Source organism: Elephas maximus, chromosome 5 (assembly GCF_024166365.1).
Source record: "Elephas maximus indicus isolate mEleMax1 chromosome 5, mEleMax1 primary haplotype, whole genome shotgun sequence".
Taxonomy (NCBI): Eukaryota; Metazoa; Chordata; class Mammalia; order Proboscidea; family Elephantidae; genus Elephas; species Elephas maximus.
This window is the reverse complement of record NC_064823.1, coordinates 152,214,871-152,236,516: the sequence shown is the minus strand read 5'-3', so window position 1 is coordinate 152,236,516 and position 21,646 is coordinate 152,214,871. Positions and strand designations below refer to the sequence as shown.

The 21,646-nt window shown below is 37.1% G+C and overlaps 1 protein-coding gene and 1 pseudogene across 2 annotated transcripts in view; one reads left to right on the top strand and one right to left on the bottom strand.

The window, feature by feature from the left end:
* RAB28 (RAB28, member RAS oncogene family) overlaps positions 1-21,646 on the bottom strand; it is a 119,515-nt gene that overhangs the window by 15,783 nt on the left and 82,086 nt on the right. For both annotated transcript variants that reach the window (XM_049886500.1, XM_049886501.1), the window contains exon 5: positions 1,222-1,325. In XM_049886500.1, the coding sequence (XP_049742457.1) occupies positions 1,222-1,325 (104 nt within the window). The remainder of the gene's footprint in view (positions 1-1,221; positions 1,326-21,646) is intronic.
* On the top strand, positions 16,650-18,020 carry LOC126077297 (26S proteasome non-ATPase regulatory subunit 12-like; annotated as a pseudogene).

Genomic DNA, 21,646 nt, shown 5'->3' with positions numbered 1-21,646 from the left:
ATTCTGCCTTAAAGCCTCAGAAAGAATCAGTACGGCTATAAGAGTCTCAGCCTCCAGAACTGTGCGACAATAAATTTCTGTTGTTTAAAGCCACCCACTTTGTGGTATTTTGTTGCGGCAGCCCTAGGAAACTAATACAGCTGATATCACTAATACATAAAAAGGTCATGCAATTAAAAAATCAATAAAAAATTATAAGCATAGCATAAACAGAAAAGTAACAGTCAATGAAGCTTTTAAAATTTCAACCTCAAAAGTAATCAAAAAAATTCAAATTTGAATAGTGAAATATCTTTTTTGGAGGGGGCCTACCAATTAGGCAAATATTTAAATAATAAATAAGTCCTGAATGTTATAAAGGTACAGTGTTAAAACACTCACACAATGCTGGTGGTAGTATCAATTAACTTAGCCTTTCTAGTGATTTGGCAATATGTTTCAATTCCTTTTCTAGGAATCTATCCAAAGGAAATAACAAAAATATTAAAAGCTTATGTATAAAACTGTACATTAGAGAATCATTTCTAAAACTTGGAAACAACCTACATATCCAACAATAGGGACTTGGTTGAATAAATTCTTAAAAATGTACTAAATGGATCATTAAGTTCATCTAATAATATTAAACGATATGGAAAACATAATTCAGACAAACATATTAAATAAAAAAGTAAAACACAAAATTATTTCTATATGATTTTTTTGGTGAGCCCTATAGTCTTATCACTTGAGTTCACAAATCCTGTCCCTACCACATAATAGCTATGTAACCTATACCCCGTCCTATCATATAACCTCTTTAAGCTTCACCTATAAAGTGGAGATAATCATAGTGGTACAATGCCTGTCACAGAGTAAGCAAGCACTCAATGAAAAAATACTTAACAAATCACTAGTATTTGTGAGCCCCAGAAAAAAAGACTAGAAAGAATCGCGAAGTTATGAATAGTCATCTCTGGTTGTTGGGATTAAGGGAATTTACATTTTCTTCTTCTTAAGTCTCTGCATTTTTTAATTCCCTGAAGTAATCACAAAATTATCTTAAATGAGTTATAAAAGTAATATCACCAAAACGAGTATGTCATATTGAATCTAAGACAGTTTATGTCTCCAGTAGGACTTAATTTGCTCCAAAAGTTAAAGGAAGAGGTCTCCCTACGAATGTTAGTAAATAAAAGTGAAACATCACTTACAATTTGCAGTATTCATTATTTTACTTACAGAGTCTCCTGTCTTGGCTGAGACAAAGTAGCTACTAAAGCCATTTTCCTGGCAAAACCGCAAGTGTTTTTCAGGTTTTACTGTTCGCATGTGCTCCAAATCAACTAGGAAGGTGGTAAAGAGAGAGCAAAATTCAATATTAAAGCTAATCGACACTTTTTTTTTATGTTTAACATGTTTAAATTTTATTTGCTTTCCAATATCGTATCCAAGCTTAGACACTAGCTGTGTAACATTGGTCAATTCATGTAACCTCTATTCACCTCAGTTTTCACATTTAAAAAATGAGAATAACAAATACATCTACCTTATACAGAATTCTTTGAGAACTAACCCATGTTCAGTACTCTGAACAATGACTGGCACATGGCAAGTGCTCAAAAACTGAGGCTGGCATCATCATTACCTGCATAGATTCACAGCATACATTGATAAGGCTCAAAAAAGACCTACTTAATACAGTGCGTTTAAGTATTGTGATTTAATTAAAGGTAAGGTGTACTTACCCAAGCACATTTGGATTGAATAAGGAATTTAATAATTACCAATGATTTAATAATTACAGTATTCCTGAACATTGCACTGCATACTTACATTACCTTAATTACAGCCATGATTTAATTTCATAAAGATATAGTTCAGTTGCTTTCCAATTCTACAGTATCCTTTTTGAGAGTAATGAACAAGAGCATATTTTCTTGAAAAGTTGTAAGTGCTTTAAAGCAAAACGTGGTACTCAAATCCAATCCGAGTTTTATCCGACACGGGCTATTTTTTCACATGTGATCCTTTATTGAACAGTTTCTCTTTTTACAACACTACAGACCCTATAAGTGTGTTGACTCAATGCTGTCAAATTATAAGGCAAATATATTCACAGGATTTAAGGACAACAAGGCTCTTTGAGTCAATATAGGCAAAAAAAACTTAAGCTGATTTCCTGAGGAAGGGACCCAACTGACTTGTAAAAACTTGTAAATTTGCAAATCTAGTAAGTCTACATAATAGTGGCAATTGATTATCAACTAAAAAATCGTCTCACTGCCTTTAAATAAAAGGCTTTGTTTAAAATTATATTGAATGTCTTTAGTTTGTAGGCTCAAGAGATCTTTTTCTGGGAGATTTTTGATCTAGTGGGGGATTCTTGAGCCCCATTTATATTGCTTTCCTTGGATAATATGGAGTTGTTTTTGGGTTCCCCCCCGCCCCCCCACCCCCGGCCACAAGTTGCTGTTCCTTAAACATCACTGAGACCTTATTTACAAGAACAGTCCAAAATACGTCCAGATACCACAGGCATCAAATTGTGAGAGACTAAAATACTAACCTATTAGCACTGACATTTACACTGATACTTTATCATAATATTGAAGCTAAAATACTTTCCTAATTCAACAAGACGAAGAGCAAATCATGTCACTAGGAAAAATCCTCAATGAAATCACTACCAGTTAAACAAACATGAAGTTGTGTCATTTAATGTGTGTGTACACTTGCCTCTTCTAATGGGATAGTGTCTATCATCATTATGTTTTTTCTTTTTTTTTTCCTTTTTCCTTGCCCTCAGCTCCCCAACTACCACATACATTTATCTATAGCCTTGAAGGATTTAATATTCAAGGAAAAGTTATTTTCCTAATAAAGGTAATCACTAGGAGACTAGTTCTATCACTGGTCAGTGAGAAAAATCATTTATTCGAACAACATTAACTGAGCACCTACTATATGTCAGGCAGTGTGGTAGCAGTGAGGACACAAAGATGAAAAAGATATAATCCAGGCCCTCGAAATGTCACCACCAGAACTGTGAACATAGAAGACCATTATTAATCATAACATGACATAACAGTGACAACAGCAACTTGAAAGATTAGGAACCTTAGGGACAGTGGACTCATGTTGATAGAAGAGGAACAACCCAGAAAAGGAAGGTGGCATGGTTGCACAATGCAAAGAATGTAATCAATGGCACTAAATGGTACATGGAGAAACTGCTGGACTGGTATATGTTTTGCTGTGTATATTCTCAACAAAATAAAATTTTTAAAAAAGGATCATAAAAATTAAGTAGATGACATTCTGACAAATGAAAAAAGTATGGAAGAAAAGGCCCTCACAGCACTTCACTACAAAGTTTTCATCTGTTGCATCGAAATTCAATAGTCAACATCTAAGCAGACTCAGTTAACTAGAACACTTCATTTTGAAAAACCAGAGATGTATATTCTTAAGATGGAGTTATAGGGAGACACCGGTAAAATCTTTCTTCTATGAGTACCCTTAAAATTTCTATCCAGTGCCCATCTATCATGCATGTGATAACACCCTTACTGTTGTAATAATTTAATTTCCTTCATGTCCTTCAGTTAGCTACATTATTTTTCTAGGTCTTAAAATTTACTTTTCAGTGTTTAAGCAACTGAAGGACAAGGGCATTAATAATATGTACATGCAATTTCTTCTACCTCAACAATACTATGGGATGCTTAAACATATGCTTAACAGTGTCAATGGATAACTGCTTTACTGATTATTCATTTACTCTTTCATTCAACAAATATTTGAGTGTCTACTATGACCAGGCACTGTCCTGGGTACTGCAGATATAACAATGAGCTTACACGTTATTGAAAGAAAGGACACCAACAAGTAAAATGCAAAGTATGGCAAATGCAAATAGATGTTTTGAAGAATAAAGCTGGAAAAGGGGGATGAGGGTGCATGAGGGGAAGTGCTATTTTAAATAGGTAGGTGGAAGACATTAAAAAGGCTAGGACACAAGGAAATCTGGGGAAAGCCTTCCAGACAGAAAAAAAAAAAAGAGGGACACGCAAATACAACAGTCCTAAGGCAGGGGTCAGACACCCTGGTGGCGTAGTGGTTAAGTGCTACGGCTGCTAAGCAAAGGGTCGGCAGTTCTAATCCGCCAGGCACTCCTTGGAAACTCTATGGGGCAGTTCTACTCTATCCTATAGGGTCGCCATGAGTCGGAATCGACTCGATGGCACTGGGTTTGGTTTGGAAGGCTGGAGTATGCTTGGAAGATTCGAAGAAAAGCCAGGAGACCAGGTTGGCTAAAACGAGTTAGGAAGAGAGTGACACACTAGGGGATAGTCACTGGGAGGTTGAAGCAAAAAAAATGATGTAATCTGACTTACATTTTAAAAGGGTCACTCTGGTTGCTTTGTCGAAAATAAACGATAGAAGGCCAAACACGAAACGGAAGCCACTGAGAAAAGAGATGATGGTAGTTTGGACCAACGCGGTATGCAGTGGAGACGGTAAAAGTGAGCAGAGGAGATAGTGAAAAGTGGGACAGATTCTTAATAGTTTTAGAATAAAGACCAAATAGGGCATGCTAACAGATTTGACATGGAATGTGAACGATATGGGGAAGTCACTTGAAGGTAGCTAACCAGGATTTAAAATGAGAGCTAGTGTGTTGCAGGTTTTGTTCCAGCCGTATTCAGCTGCATAGGTAGGGGTGCTGAGTAGGTAAAGATCTGCACGTAAATAGAGTCAGGGTTTGCCAACCACATAAAAAAGAGGGGCAGGTAAAGTGAAGGCAGTTAAATGCAAGGGAGTCATTACAATGACAGAACATGGAATCTAAGCTAATAAGGAGGGTGCTGAGGAAAATAAGAAGATGGCAAATCAACTGATTTTAAGGTCTTACGTAGGTTTAAAAACTACTAAAGTTGAGGTACTAGAGGAAGTGAGCTGGAAAGACGAGATTAAAATAGAGATCTGGATGTTTGAAACTGAAGTCACGGCCACCCAAACCCACTGCCATCGAGTAGATTCCAACTCATAGTGACCCTATAGGAGAGAGTGCAACTGCCCCATAGAGTTTCCAAGGAGCGCGCCTGGTGCATTTGAACTGCCGACCTCTTGGTTAGCAGCCGTAGCACTTAACCACTACGCCACCAGGGTTTCCTGAAGTCATGGAGAGGGTTCAAAAGCTGGTATTGACTAGGTCGTGGGAATAACTATGTTAGTGGCAGTAGGGGGACAAGATGTCTGGAGGGAAAGAGTTCCAAAGTATTAGGAACTCAGAGGCTAGAGTATTAGAAAGATGATCTATCTGGATACTGGAATCACAAAGAATCATGACAGCAGTAGCAGTGGTGGAGCAACTGTGAACCAGGAGCCAAAATTTATAAGAAATTCAAAGCAGTTATTCAGAGGCTGGTTGATAACTCCAACAAATATAAGCAGCAGGAGGTAAAATCTGATAGCTTAATATTCAAAGTTAGAAGTTTTTAGGGAAAATGAAGGAGAATAATCCGAAAAAAGCAATATGGAACAAGAAGGTCATTCAGTTCTAGTGAAAAGAGCTGTAGAAAAGGCAGCACTGTCCTTATTGGAGAGTCAGATGACAAAGCAAGAATTTCAAAAAATTTGATAGAGGAAGACATTAAAAATTTAGGGATTTTACCTTGTAAGCTCCTGAAGGTTCAGTGGAAGGATCTCAAAAGTTCAAAGAATAGAAACTGGGACTTAAAAGCCATATAAAATAAGAATTCAGAAATGTCCTGGGTTTTCCTGTGTAGATAGCATAAAAACCAATTGCCGTAGTGTCAATTCTCTTTCATGGCAACCCCATGTGTGTCAGAGTAGAACTGTCCACTGGGTTTTCAATGGCTACTTTTTTGGGAGCAATGGCCAGGCCTATCTTACAAGGCAGTTCTGGGTGGACTCTAACTACCAACCTTTCGATTAGCAGCCAATCACATTAATTGTTTGTACTGCACAGCGACTCCAGACAACATATTGCCGTTCTTAGGTGCCGCCGAGTTGATTCCGACTCATACCGACCCTATATACAACAAAATAAAACACTGCCCAGTCCTGCACCATCCTCACAATCATCGCTATGTTTGAGCCCATTTTTGCAGCCACTGTGTCAATTCATCACATTCACTGGGTCAATCCATCTCATTGAGGGTCCTCCTCTTTTTCGCTGAGCCTCTACTTTATCAAGCATGAAGCCCTTCTCCAGGAACCGGCCCCTCCTGACAGCAAGGCCAAAGCACATGAGAAGAAGTCTCATCATTCTCATTTCTAAGGAGCATTCTGGCTATGCTTCCTCCCAAACAGATTTGCTCATTCTTCTGGCAGTCCATGGTATAGTCACTATTATTCGTCAACACCATAATTCAAATCCATCAATTCTTTGGTCTTCCTTACTCATTGTCTACCTTTCATATGCATATGAGGTGACTGAAAATATTACAGCTTGGGTCAGGTGCATATTAGTCCTCAAGGTGACGCTGTCACTTTTTACAATGTTAAAGAGGTCTTTTGCAGAAGATTTGTCCAATGCAATACATCATTTGATTTCTTGACTAAGCTTCCATAAACAAATATTTTAGAGTTTGGGTAAATGTTATATTAATTAGGTCATATCACAGAAGGAGGGTCCTAAGCCTAATTACTTCTGAGTGATAAAAAAGCAGAATAGATACAGAGCTACGAAGGGGGAGAGAAAGACAGAAGGCAAGGGATGTATCTACGAGTCCAGGAATACAAAAGATTGCTGATAGCTACTAGAAGCTGATACAGACAAGGAAGAACCTTCCTCTAGAGGCATGCCCTGATTTCAGATTTCTAGCCTCTTGAACTATGAAAAAATAAATTCTTGTTCTTTAAAGCTACCCATTTGTGGTATTTCTGTTATGATGGCACTAGGTAACTAAAACACTATTCTAAGAAAATGAACTTTTATATAACTGGCTATTACTTGTTAGTACTTTACTAGTATTAATAATAATGAATTACAAAACTGAGCTTATCAGCATTATAAAAGAAGATAACTCTTTGCCTTAGTACTTGATTATGTAAAGTCCTCACAAAGTACTTGCAGCTGTACATACAAGTTGTGAAATTAAATGTTTTAAAATGATCTATCATGATTAGTCCAAACATAACAAGTAAAATATCCTTAAAATTTCTTAAATTTTATTTGCATTTGCTTAAAACTATATATGTGTTTTGACTTCTAGCACACACACACACTAATGCTAATAAGCCAAGTATACAACAATTTCTCTTTAGAAGCCCTGTTTCTTTACTGGCATTCAGGTAACCTTACTCAGGATATCCACTGCATCTGCCTATAAGATTATTGATAACACTGGATAGAATAATCTTCAAACGTAAAGTATTAGATGTAATAAACAAGTTAAAAACTAGATGTATTTAATATGTTATAAACAGGGTTACTGAGCAGACTGATGATGTAGAACTTTAAACTAAAAGTTTAAAATTCTTAAACACATTACAATTGTCTTATTTTTTTACATTACCCAATTTGAGATTACGATATTCATATTTTCAAAATATTTATATTTCAACATGCTGTAAGAAAATATCCTATAATGAATATGACTTTTTACATTCAAACCAGAATGTTACCTCATGTTTAATAAAAGAGAGAAAGTATTATATGATCCTAATTATTATATTATTAATGTCTACACCCTGTCAATGGAAACAAACATTAAAAGTACAAACTATTTTTGCTCCTCAGTCCATATATGATGCCAGGAACATAATATTCTCAGTGAAATGGCTGTAAAAAATGTCACTGTCTAACTTAAAGAAGCAAAAGCAAAATATAAATATAGTACTTGTACAGATTTTCACAGTAATTTTTAGGTTATCAAGGAAACATCTAGAGTGTTGATCTGGTTATACTCAATTCAAACAAACTACTTGTCACATTAACTACCTCCAGGAAGTTACTCCAAACACAAAATAAACTGTTTATGCCCCTACTCAGATAGATAACATGACAGATTGTTATTAGTTGAAGACAGATGAAATACATTAATTTGATTGTGAGCATGTGTTTAATTTTACCCTGCCATGTACACTCTCTAATGCTGTCTTTCTATGATGACACAGTAAATCATACTGTATTAAAAGAATTGTTAATGCAAGAATATTAAAAATTACCAGAACTTGATTTTGCCTTTAGAGTCTTAAACCAACCTTCTAACAAAATATTAACTGCCTGAAAATTACTGGGTTAAAAACAGATTAAAAAAAAAAAAAAAAGTGTCATTGAGGAAATATTTTAATTTCTAGTATAAATTTTAAAACCTCAATGCAGTTTAACATTCTTCCTGTTTTACTGCTTTTTATATTTCTTTGTGAGATGTCTCTTCCTTCCTTTTCAAGTTTTCTATTGAATTTGTAAAACAGCTTTTTATAATAAGAACATTTGCCATATTTGTTCTAAACAACCCCCCTCCCCCAGGTTAGGACTTTCCTTTTAAACATTTCATGCTTTTGAGAAAGAGATATTAAGTTTTTATGAAATCAAATACACTAAGATAATAAATCCTTATTGTTTAAGCTTTATTGTACTTGTTAGGTGCCGGATCTGACTCATAGCGACACGATGTAAAACAGAACGAAACACTTCCTGGTCCTGCGCCATCCTCACAATCATGGCTATGCTTGAGCCCACTGCTGCAGCCACTGTGTCAATCCACCTCACTGAAGGTCTTCCCCTTTTAAACTGACCCTCTATTTTACTAAGCATGATGTCCTTCTCCAGGGACTGGTCCCTCCTGATAATATGTTCAAAGAACTTCAGACAAAGTCTCCCCATCTTTGCTTCTAAGGAGCATTCTGGTTGTGCTTCTTCCAAGACAGATTTGTTTGTTCTTCTGGGAGTCCAAGGTACATTCAATATTCTTCACCACCACCATAATTCAAAGGCATCAACTCTTCTTCAGTCTTCCTTATTCACTGTCCAGCTTTCACATGCATATGAGGCAACTGAAAATACCATGGCTTGGGTCAGGTGCACTTTAGTACTCAAAGTGACATCTTCCCTTTTTAACACTTTAAAGAGGTCTTTTGCAGCAGATATGCCCAATGAAATATGCCGTTTGAATTCTTGACTGCTGCTTCCATGGGCATTGATCCAAATAAAATGAAATTCTTGACAACTTCAGTCGTTTCTCCTTTTATCATGATGTTGCTTATTGGTCTAGTTGTGAGGATTATTATTTTCTTTATGTTGAAATGTAACCCATACTGAAGGCTATAATAGTCTTTGATCTTCATCAGTAAGTGCTTCAAGCCCTCTTCACTTTCAGCAAGCAAGACTGTGTCATCTGCATATCACAGGACTTAACGAGTCTTCCTCTAATCCTGATGCCCCATTCTTCTTCATATAGTCCAGCTTCTCAGATTATTTGGTCAGCATACACATTGAATAAGGACAGTGAAAGGATACAACGCTGACATATACTTTTACTGATTTTAAACCCTTGTTCTGTTCCAACAACTGACTCCTGGTCTATGTACAGGTTCCACATGATCACCAGTTAATTGTTCTGGAATTCTCATTCTTCACAATTTTATCAATAATTATCCACACGGTTGAATGTCCCTGCACAGTGAAACAGTTACAGCAGTACATAATTAAGCTAGGCTTATTTATTTCTTTTGTTACATGTAGTTAAAAACAAAACAAAAAAACATACAGTGCAATAAGCCACTCACTAAATCTTTGATGAATGACAAAAAAATATTATTCAGTTCTATCATGGATTAAATTGTGTCCCCCCAAAATATGTGTCAACTTAGCTAGGCCATGATTCCCAGTACTGCATGAGTGTCCACCATTCTGTCATCTGACATGATTTTCCTATTTGTTGTAAATCCTCTCTATGATGTTGGTGAGATGGGATTAGCAGCAGTTATGTTAATGAGACAGGACTCAATCTACAAGATTAGAGACATGGGGACCTCCTACCACCAAGAAACAAGAGCCAGGAGAACAGCGCATCATTTGGACCCAGGATCCCTGCACTGAAATGCTCCTCAGCCTGGGAAGGCTGGTGACAAGGATCTTTCCCCAGAGCTGACAGAGAGAGAAAGCCCTACCCTGGAGCTGGCACCCTGAATTGGGACTTCTAGCCTCCGAGACTGTGACAGAATAAACTTCTCTTTGTTAAAGCCATCCACTTGTGGTATTTCTGTTATAATAGCACTAGATAACTAAGACAGCCTCTTAAAATTAACACAAAATAAAAACTGTATCTGAAATAATATTTACTCCTTTATTTTACAGGAATATAATACGGGACTGAAAATTAATGAACTAGAGTCTTATTCCACAATAAGAATATATCTCACAAACATGTGTTGAGCAAAAGAAGCAAGACACAAAGGGATATATGTTATAAATGATTGCATTTATTTGAAGTTCAAAAATGGCAAAATTAAATATTATTTAGCAACACATTCACAGATGACGAAAGTAAAATGAAAAGCAAGAAAAAGATCAAAACAAAATCAGGATAACAGCTACCTCTGAAGGCAGATAGGGGATTGATATAGGCACTTGATAGGTCACAAGGGTGCTGTCAATGCTTTATTTCCTGGTCTGGGAATAGTTATCCTTTAAGTTATAAATGTTTTATGTACACTTGTGTACATGTATCTCCTACATTAAAAATTTCTATTAAAAGCACAGTGATAACATACCATTTGTATCACCGAATCTAATTTTTCATATAACCATAAAGAAGGGTGACTACTGCAAAAAAATTCATGGTTTTCATAATTTTTCCCAATAACTTCTATTAACCTTTAATCATCAAATCATACTCTTCTGACCTACCTATATACATCATGAACCTTGTGAATTTTCTTTTCAATTATTTACTGCCTGACTCTGCCAACATCTCATTTGTAAATTACTTGGCTTCTAGCACATTTCCCAAGATTTTCATAGATTCCACATATACTGTGAGATTTCCCTAGTGAATCTGCGCTGTGCTTATAGTGCACAATTACGTAAAAATCCATAGACCAAACACAAGGATTCTGAGGGGACAATAACAAATACTTTAAAATGTGGATCCTACCTATACAGTCACCAAACCAACACCAACGGCAGCCAGTATCAAGGAGACAGGGAAGGGAATAGATAAGAATTCATATCATTTCCTTAACTTATATGGTACCATTAATTCCAAGGAATGACTGGTGGATTTGAACCGCCAACCTTTTGGTTAGCAGCTGTAGCTCTTAACCACTACACCGCCAGGGTGTCCCTATCATTAATTGTGTTGTTGTTAGGTGCCATCCATTTGGTTCTGACTCACAGCGACCCTATGCACAACAGAACGAAACACTGCCCAGTCCCAAGTCATCCTTACTATCATTGTTATGCTCGAGCTCATCGTTGCGGCCACTGTGTGAATTCACCTTGTTGAGGGTATTCCTATTTTACGCTGACCCTGTACTCTGCCAAGCATGATGTCCTTCTCCAGGGACTGATCCCTCCTGACAATATGTCCAAAGTATAATTAATTAGATTACCTAAATTCCTTCTGGTAATAAATAATGCGTAACTACTATTCATGACCCCCACGTGTCTGACAGTCTGTCGTACTGTGGGGGCTTGTGTGTTGCTGAAAGCTATGCCACTGGTATTCAGATACCAGCAGGGTCACCCATGGAGAAAACGTTTCATCTGAGCTTCCAGACTAAGACAAACTAGGAAGAAGGACCCAGCAGTCTACCTCTGAAAAGCATTAGCCAGTGAAAACTTTATGAATAGCAGCAGAACACTGTCTGATACAGTGCTGGAAGATGAGCCCCCCAGGTTGGAAGGCACTCAAGAGATGACTGGGGAAGAACTGCCTACTCAAAGTAGAATTGACCTTAATGATGTGGATGGAGTAAAGCTTTCGGGACCTTCATTTCCTGATGTGGCACAACTCAAAATGAGAAGAAACAGCTGCAAACATCCATTAATAATCAAAACCTGGAATGTACGAAGTATGAATCTAGGATAACCGGAAATCATCAAAAAAAGAAATGGAATGCATAAACATCGATATCCTAGGCATTACTGAACTGAAATGGACAGGTATTGGCCATTTTGAATCGGACATATAGTCTACTATGCTGGGAATGACAACTTGAAGAGGAATGGTGTTGCATTCATCGCCAAAAAGAACATTTCAAGATCTATCCTGAAGCACAACACTGTCAGTGATAGGATAACATCCATACGCCTACAAGGATGACCACTTAATACGACCATTATTCAAATTTACGCACCAACCCCTAGGGCCAAAGATAAAGAAATAGAAGATTTTTATCAGCTGCTGCAGTCTGAAACTGATCAAACATGCAATCAAGATGCACTGATAATCACTGGTGATTGGAATGCGAAAGCTGTAAACAAAGAAGGAGGATCAGTAGTTGGAAAATATGGCCTTTGTGACCGAAACGATGCTGGAGATCGAATGATAGAATTTTGCAAGACCAACAACTTCTTCATTGTAAATACCTTCTTTCACCAATATAAATGGCGACTACACACATGGACCTCGCAAAATGGAACACACGGAAATCAAATTGACTACATCTGTGGAAAAAGACGATGGAAAAGCTCAATATCATCAGTCAGAACAAGGCCAGGGGCCGACTGTGGAACAGACCATCAATTGCTCATATGCAAGTTCAAGTTGAAACTGAAGAAAATCAGAGCAAGTCCACGAGAACCAAAATATGACCTTGAGTATATCCCACCTGAATTTAGAGACCATCTGAAGAATAGATTTCACGCATTGAACACTAGTGATCAGAGACCAGACAAGTTGTGGAATGCCATCAAGGACATCATCCATGAAGAAAACAAGAGGTCACTGAAAAGACAGGAGAGAAAGAAAAGACCAAGGTGGATGTCAGAGGAAACTCTGAAACTTGCTCTTGAGCATCGAGCAGCTAAAGCAAAAGGAAGAATTGATGAAGTAAAAGAACTGCATAGAAGTTTTCAAAGGGCTTCTTGAGAAGATAAAGTAAAGTATTATAACGACATGTGCAAAGAGCTGGAGATGGAAAATCAAAAGGGAAGAACACACTCGGCGTTTCTCAAGCTGAAAGAACTGAAGAAAAAATTCAAGCCTCGATTTGCAATAGTGAAGGATTCCATGGGGAAAATATTAAACGACGCAGGAAGCATCAAAAGAAGATGGAAGGAATACACAGAGTCATTACACCAAAAAGAGTTAGTCGATATTCAACCATTTCAAGGGGTGTCATATGATCAGGAACCAATGGTACTGAAGGAAGAAGTCCAAGCTGCTCTGAAGGCACTGGTGAAAAACAAGGCTCCAGGAATCGATGGAATATCAACTAAGATGTTTCAACAAACAGATGCAGTGCTGGAGGTGCTCACTCGTCTATGCCAAAAAAATATGGAAAACAGCTTCCTGGCCAACTGACTGGAAGAGATGCATATTTATGCCTATTCCCAAGAAAGGTGATCCAACTGAATGTGGAAATCATAGGACAATATCATTAATATCACATGCAAGCAAAATTTTCCTGAAGATCATTCAAAAACGGCTGGAGCAGTGTATCGACAGGGAACTGCCAGAAATTCAGGCTAGTTTCAGAAGAGGATGTGGAAACAGGGATATCAGTGCTGATGTCAGATGGATCCTGGCTAAAAGCAGAGAATACCAGAAGGATGTTTACCTGTGTTGTATTGACTATGTAAAGGCACTCGACTGTGTAGATCATAACAAACTATGGATAACACTGTGAAGAATGGGAATTCCAGAACACTTAATTGTGCTCATGAGGAACCTTTACATAGATCGAGAGGCAGTTGTTCGGACAGAACAAGGGGATACTGATTGGTTTAAAGTCACGAAACGTGTCCGTCAGGGTTGTATTCTTTCACCATACCTATTTAATCTGTATGCTGAACAAATAATACGAGAAGCTGGACTATATGAAGAAGAACAGGGCATCAGAATTGGAGGAAGGCTCGTTAACAACCTGCGTTATGCAGAGAACACAACCTTGCTTGCTGAAAGTTAAGAGGACCTGAAGCACTTACTAATGAAGATCAAAGACCACAGCCTTCAGTATGGATTACACCTCAACATAAAGAAAACAAAAATCCTCACAACTGGACCAATGAGCAACATCATGATAAAGGGAGAAAAGATTGAAATTGTCAAGGATTTCATTTTACTTGGATCCACAATCAACAGCCATGGAAGCAGCAGTCAAGAAATCAAAAGACACACTGCATTGGGCAAATCTGCTGCAAAGGACCTCTTCAAAGTGTTGAAGAGCAAAGATGTCACTCTGAAGACTAAAGCGTGCCTGACCCAAGCCATGGTATTTTCAATGGCATCATAATAAGCATGTGAAAGCTGGACAATGAATAAGGAAGACCAAAAAGGAGTTGACGCCTTTGAATTGTGGTGTTGGCGAAGAATATTGAATATACCATGGACTGCTAAAAGAACAAATCTGTCTTGGAAGAAGTGCGGCCAGAATGCTCCTTAGAGGAAAGGATGGCGAGACTGCGTCTTACATTCTTTGGACATGCTGTCAGGAGGGATCAGTCCCTGGAGAAGGACATCACGCTTGGCAGAGTACAGGGTCGGCGGAAAAGAGGAAGACCCTCAACAAGGTGAATTGACACAGTGGCTGCAACAATGAGCTCAAGTATAACAATGATTATAAGGATGGCTCAGGACCGGGCAGTGTTTCATTCTGTTGTGCATGGGGTCGCTGTGAGTCAGAACAGACTCGACGGCACACAACAACAACAACAACAACACTATTCATGAATAATGCATATCTACATAGCACAAAAGAATTCTGTACGACCAATGACTTATTTATTCATTGAAAATACCTTTTTTCAACAACTTGAACGGCTACTACGCACATGGATCTCACCAGATGGAATACATAGGAATTAAACAGAATACATCTGTGGAAAGAGACGATGGAGAAGCTCAATATCATCAGTCAGAACAAGGCCAGGGGCCAACTGAGGAACAGACCATCAGTTGCTCATATGCAAGTTCAAGCTGAATCTGAAGAAAATTAAAACAAGTCCATGAGAGTCAAAGTATAACCCTGAGTATATCCCACCTGAATTCAGAGACCATCTCAAGAATAGATTTGACACACTGAACACTAGTTACCAAAGACCAGATGAGTTGTGGGACAACATCAAGGACATCATAAGTGAAAAAAGCAGGTCATTAAAAAGACGGGAAAGAAAGAAAAGGCCAAAATGGATGTCAGAAGAGTCTCTGAAACTTGCTCTTGAACATAAAGTAGCTAAAGCAAATGGAAGAAACGATGAAGTAAAAGAGCTGAACAGAAGATTTCAAAGGGCAGCTCAATAAGACAAAGTAAATATTATAATGAAATACGGAAATACTTGGAGTTAGAAAACCAAAAAGGAAGGGCACACTTGGCATTTCTCAAGTTAAAAGAACTGAAGAAAATGCTCAAGCCTCAAGCTGCAACACTGAAACATTTCACAGGCAAGATACTGAACTACGCAGGAAGCATCAAGAGAAGATGGAAGAATTACACAGTCACTGTACCAAAAAGAATTGGTCAACGTTCCACCATTTCAGGATGTAGCACATGATCAAGAACCGATGGTACTGAAGGAAGAAGTCCAAGCTGCACTGAAGGCATTAGTGAAAAACAAGGCTCCAAAAATTGACACAATGCCAATTGAGATGTTTCAACACATGGATGCAACACTGGAAGCGCTTGCGCTCACTCGTCTATGCCAAGAAATTTGGAAGAGAGTTACCTTGCCAAGCGACTGGAAGAGATCCATTTATGTGTCCATTCCAAAGAAAAGTGATCCAACAGAATGTGCCAATTAGCAAACAGTATCATTAATATCACATGCAAGTAAAGTTTGCTTAAGATAATTCAAAAACAGTTGCAACAGTACATATACAGGGAACTACCAGAAATTCAAGCCAGATTCAGAAGAGGATGCAGAACCAGGGATATCATTGCTGACATCAGAGGGATCTTGGCTGAAAGCAGAGAATACCAGAAAGATGTTTACCTGTGTTTTATTGCCTATGCAAAGGGATTCAACTGTGTGGATCATAACAAATTATGGATAACACTGCAAAGAATGGAAATTCCACAACACTCATATGGAACCTGTACACAGACCAAGAGGCAGCTGTTCGAACAGAACAAGGGTATACTGCATGGTTTAAAATCAGGAAAAGTGTCCATCAGGGTTGCATTCTTTCACCATACTTATTCAATCCGTACGTGGAACAAATAATCTGAGAAGCTGGACTACATGGAGAAAAATGGGCATCAGGGTTAGAGGAAGACTCATTAACAACTTGTATTATGCAGATGACACAACCTTGCTTGCTCACAAATGAAGAGGACTTGAAGCACTTATTATGAAGATCAAAGACCACAGCCTTCAGTATGGATTATATCTCAACATAAAGAAAACAAAAATCCTCACAACTGGACAAACAAGCGACATCGTGATAAGTGGAAAGAATACTGAAGTTGTCGGTGGGTGACAAGCAGTGGCTGAAACGGGGACATCGAGGGACACTTAGGCAGAAACCATGGCGAACGATGGCTCGGAGTGGGCTCATGGGCACATCCTCAAGATGGAGGTGGACTACAGCACTACCATGATTCAGCACCCGCTGGAGTACGAGAAGTTGGCCATGGAAGAAGACTTCAAGAAGTCACTGAAACTCTTGTCTCTTTAAAAACAAACCCGTATTGCTTCTGATATGGTATCTACATCCCATATCTTAGTTGCAGCAGTGAAGATGTTCTATGAGGCTAAAGAATGGGATTTACTAAAGGAAAATATTATGCTTTTGTCAAAAAGGCAGAGTCAGTTAAAACAAGCTGTTGCAAAAATCGTTCAACAGTGCTATACTTACACTGAGGAAATCACAGACCTCCCAACCAAACGTCAATTAATTGATACTCAACAAATGGCTACAGAAGGAAAGATTCATGTTGAAACTGAGCTCGACTGACTAAAACATTAGCAACTATGAAAGAACAAAATGCAATGTGAAAGAGGCAGCCTCCATTTCACAAGAGTTACAGGTGAAAACCTAGAGATCAATGGAAAAGAAAGAGCGAGCCAGTGGAGTTTACTTTGGAACAAATGAGGCTCTGCCTAGCTGTGAAGGATTACATTAGTACACAAATAATCAGCAAGAAAATTAATACTAAGTTTTTCCAGGAAGAAAATACAGAGAAACTAAAGGTGAAATATTATAACTTAATGATTCAGCTGGATAAACATGAGGGATATTATTTGTCTATTTGTAAGCACTACGGAACAATATATGACACTTCCTCTATATGGGCAGAAAGTGAAACATGAAAACAGGATCTAAAAAGTGTTGTTCTTTATGCTATCCTGGCTCCTTTTGACAATGAACAGTCAGATTTGGTTCACCGAATAAGTGGTGATAAGAAGTTAGAAGAAATTCCCAAGTGCGAGGATATTTTAAAGCTTTTTGCCACAAGGGAGTTGATGGGTTGGTCCACACTTGTTGAGGACTATGGAATGGAATTAAGAAAAGGTTCTCAGGACAGTCCAGAAACTGATGTTTTGGGCTATACAGAGGAAGATGAAAAAAGGTGGAAAGACATGACGAACAAGAGTTGTTGGACATAGTATTAGAGTAATGGCCAAATATTATATGAGGATAATGGCAAAGAGGATGGCACAGTTTCTAGATCTATCCATCGACGAATCAGAGGATTTCTCTCAAATCTAGTAGTTAACAAGACCATCTTTACTAAAGTAGACAGGTGGGCAGGAATTATCTATCAACTTCCAGATACCTCTGGATCCAAATAATTTATCAAATGACTGGTCTCAGAAACTGAACTCATTGATGTCTCTAGTTAACAAAACTATACATCTCATAGCCAAAGAGGAGATGATACATAAACTACAATAAGGGTCTCGATGCCCTTATTTCTTTTAGAAAAAAGTTGAAAGTCATTAAAAAAGAGAGAGAGAGAGAGAGAAAGGCTATTATCACGGTGTATAAGTTGGGTTTTTTTTCTATTCTCAGTTTCTTTGTCTAAAAATTAAAGATAGTGAATATGTTTGAGGCCTTTTGTGACCTTAAGGTGCCTTATTTCATTCATTATTTAACTGCATTGGTAATAGGTGCAAAAATAGAATACCATTTTTATTGTCTGACTCAAAAAATTGTGTCATAACTTACCCAAATATGTTTTTCTATCATTTAACACTTTTTTAGATATTGTTTTTATTCAGCAAATAACTATAATTATAATAAAAGCAGTACGTGCACATTTTCCTTACTACGGTTACCTCTGTTTCCAAACATCATTCATCGGGGTAGTGATTTAATGAGTGTTTTTTAAACAAAATAAATCCTGTTGTAAAGCTATCAGTTATTAAGTAGACTAAAAAAACAGCAAAACACATAACAACAACAACAATATATATATATATATATATATATACACACATATATACACACACACATTGAAGTTGTCTAGGATTTCATTTTACTTGAATCCACAATCAGCGCCCATGGAAACAGCAGGCAAGAAATCAAATGACATATTACATCGTGGGTAAATCCGCTGCAAAAGACCCCTTTAAAATGTTAAACAGTAAAGATGTCACTTTGAGGACTAAGGTATACCTGACCCAAGTCATGGTATTTTTCATACGCATGTGAAAGTTGTACAATGAATAAAGAGGACTGAAGAAGAACTGATGCATTACGGTGGTGGCAAAGAATATTGAATGTATCATGGACTGCCAGAAGAACGAACAAATCTGTCTTGGAAGAAGTACAGCCAGAATACTCTTTGGAAGCAAGGATAGAGAGGCTTTGCCTCATGTACAACAATTATTACATCTTGCTGAAGAAATCCTTCTGCATCCCAAAGTAGGAAAGATCATCTTTTATTTTTTCTTCTAAAAAGTTGTGCCTTTAACATTCTAACCTTTAATACATTTAGGACTGATTTTGTTGTGCGTGGTTTAATATAGGGATCCAATTCCTTTTTCCATCAATATAAAAAATTGTGCCAGGACTACTAATCACGTATTCTCTTCTTTCCCAAAGATCTTCAATGCCACCTCCATTATAATGTCAAAATTCCATTTATGTGAGGGTTAGTTTCTGTTATCTGTATTCTGTTTCCTTGGGTGAATTCCACATTGTCTTTATTACAAGCTATTAAGTCTTGATAACTGTGATGGTAAATGTTCCTCACCTTGTGCTTCAGGAGCATCCTGACTATTCTTGGCCCTTTACTCTTCCATATAGATTTAGATACATCTCAAATACCATTTGATTGAAATTGCACTGAATCAATATATCAGTTTGAGAAGAACTGGCATCTCTATGGAGCCCTGGTTGTACAGTACTTAAGCGTTTGGCTGCTAACCTAAAGTAAAGCAGTTCAAATCCACCAGACGTTCCTTAGAAACCATATGGGGCAGTTCTATTCTCTCTGATAGGGTCGCTATGAATCCGAATTGACTCGATGACAACAGGTTTTGGTTTTGGACATCTTATTATAAAATGAGCCTTTGTATCCTTGAATATAGTATTTGTCTTTATTTAAGCTTTTATTTTGTGCCTGTATAATTTTCTCAACACAGGTATTTTCTGTGTAGCTAATCGTATCATCTGTGCCTATTTCTTATTTTCAATCTGTATGTCTTATACACCTTTCTCTTGCCATATTGCAATAGCTAGAATACAGCGAATAATGAATGCTGAATGGGAGTGGTAAGAGTGGACATTCTTACCTTACTTAGGAGGAAAGTATTCACTCTTTAACCATTAAGTGATGTTAACTGTAGGCTTTTCATAGATGCTATTTATCAGGTTGAAGAAGTTCCTTCTCATTCCTAATTAGCTGTGAATTTTTTATCATGAAAAGATGATAAATTTTATCAAATGCTTTTTATGCATCTATTGCGATTATGCTTTTTTTCTTTAGCCTACTGATATGATAAACTGCATTAATTAATTTTGAATATTGAATCAGCCTTGCATTTCCAGAATAAACCCCACTTGGTCACGTATTAACATTCTTTTTATATACTGCTAGATTCAATATGCTAATATCTTGTTACGGATTTTTTTTTTTTAATCTATCTTCATGGTAGATACTGGCCTGTAGTTTTCTTTACTTGTAATGTCATGATCTGACTTTAGTATTAGACTTGTAATGTTTTGATCTGACTTTGGTATCAGAGTAATGCAGGTCCCACAAAATGACTTGGGAAATATTCCATCCTCTTTGGCATTCTGGAAGAACTTGTATACAATTGGTATTATTTTTCCATACATTTTTGGTAGAATTTACCAATAAAACTGCCTGTGTGTGTAGGTTTCTTTAAGGAAACATTTTAAAATATGTACTCAACTTATTTTTCATAAATATAAGAGTATTCAGGTTTCCTATTTCTTCTTGAGTAAATTTTGGTAGTTTGTGCCTTTAAAAGAATTTGTTTATTACCTCTAAATTAGAACATTTATTAATGTAAAATTTTTCATAATGTTTCCTTATACTCCTTTTAATGCCTGCAGGATTTGTAATGATTTTCTCTTTCATTCCTGATACTGTAATTTGTATCTTCACTCCTTTTTTTTCATGGTCAGTTTGGCTAGCTTTTATCAGTTTTACTGATCCTCTCAAAAAACCTGCTTTCACTTTCACTGGTTTTCTCTATTGCTTTTTCTGTTTCACACTTCATTGATTTCTACTCTGACCTTTACTTTTTTTCTGCTTGCTTTGGATTTAACTTGCTCTTCTCTTCCTATCATCTTACAGTGGAAGCTTAGATCATTGATTTTGAGACCTTTTTTCTTTTCAAATATAAGCATTTAATAACACTACACATTTCCCTCTAAACACCGCTTCAGCTACATCCCAAAAATTTTGAAACGCTGTGTTTTCATTGTTCAAAGTACTTTAAAATTTTTTGTGACTTCCTTTTTCATCCATGGGTTATGCAGGAGTGTGCTGTTTAGTTTCCAAATATTTGGGAATATTTGGACTCTAATTTAATCCTATTATTGGGCTCTAATTAACTCTATTATTATCAGAGAATGTATTTGATCATTTTAAATTTGTTAAGGTTTTTTTTTTTTTTTTTATGGAGCAGAACATGGTCTATCTTAGTAAATGTTCCATACTCACTTAAAAGTTACCAGAGGAAATATTCTAATTGCTGGTTAGGTCGAGCTGGTTGATGTTGTTCATGTCTTTTATGTCCTTACTGAATATTTGTCTACATGTTCTATCAGTTATCGAGAGAGGAATGCTGACGTCTCAACTGCAATGGTGGATTTATCTACTTCTCCTTTCTATTAGTTTTTGCTTCACGTATTTTGAAGTTCCATTGGTAGGTTTCTACATATTTAAAATTGTTAATGCCTTTTTTGTGAATTGGCCTTTGCATCATTATGTGATGTCTTTCTTTATCCCTGATAAATTCCTTGCTTCTGCTACTCCAACTTTCCTCTGATTAGTGTTTGCATAATATACCTTATTCCATCTTTTTACTTTTAACCTACCTATG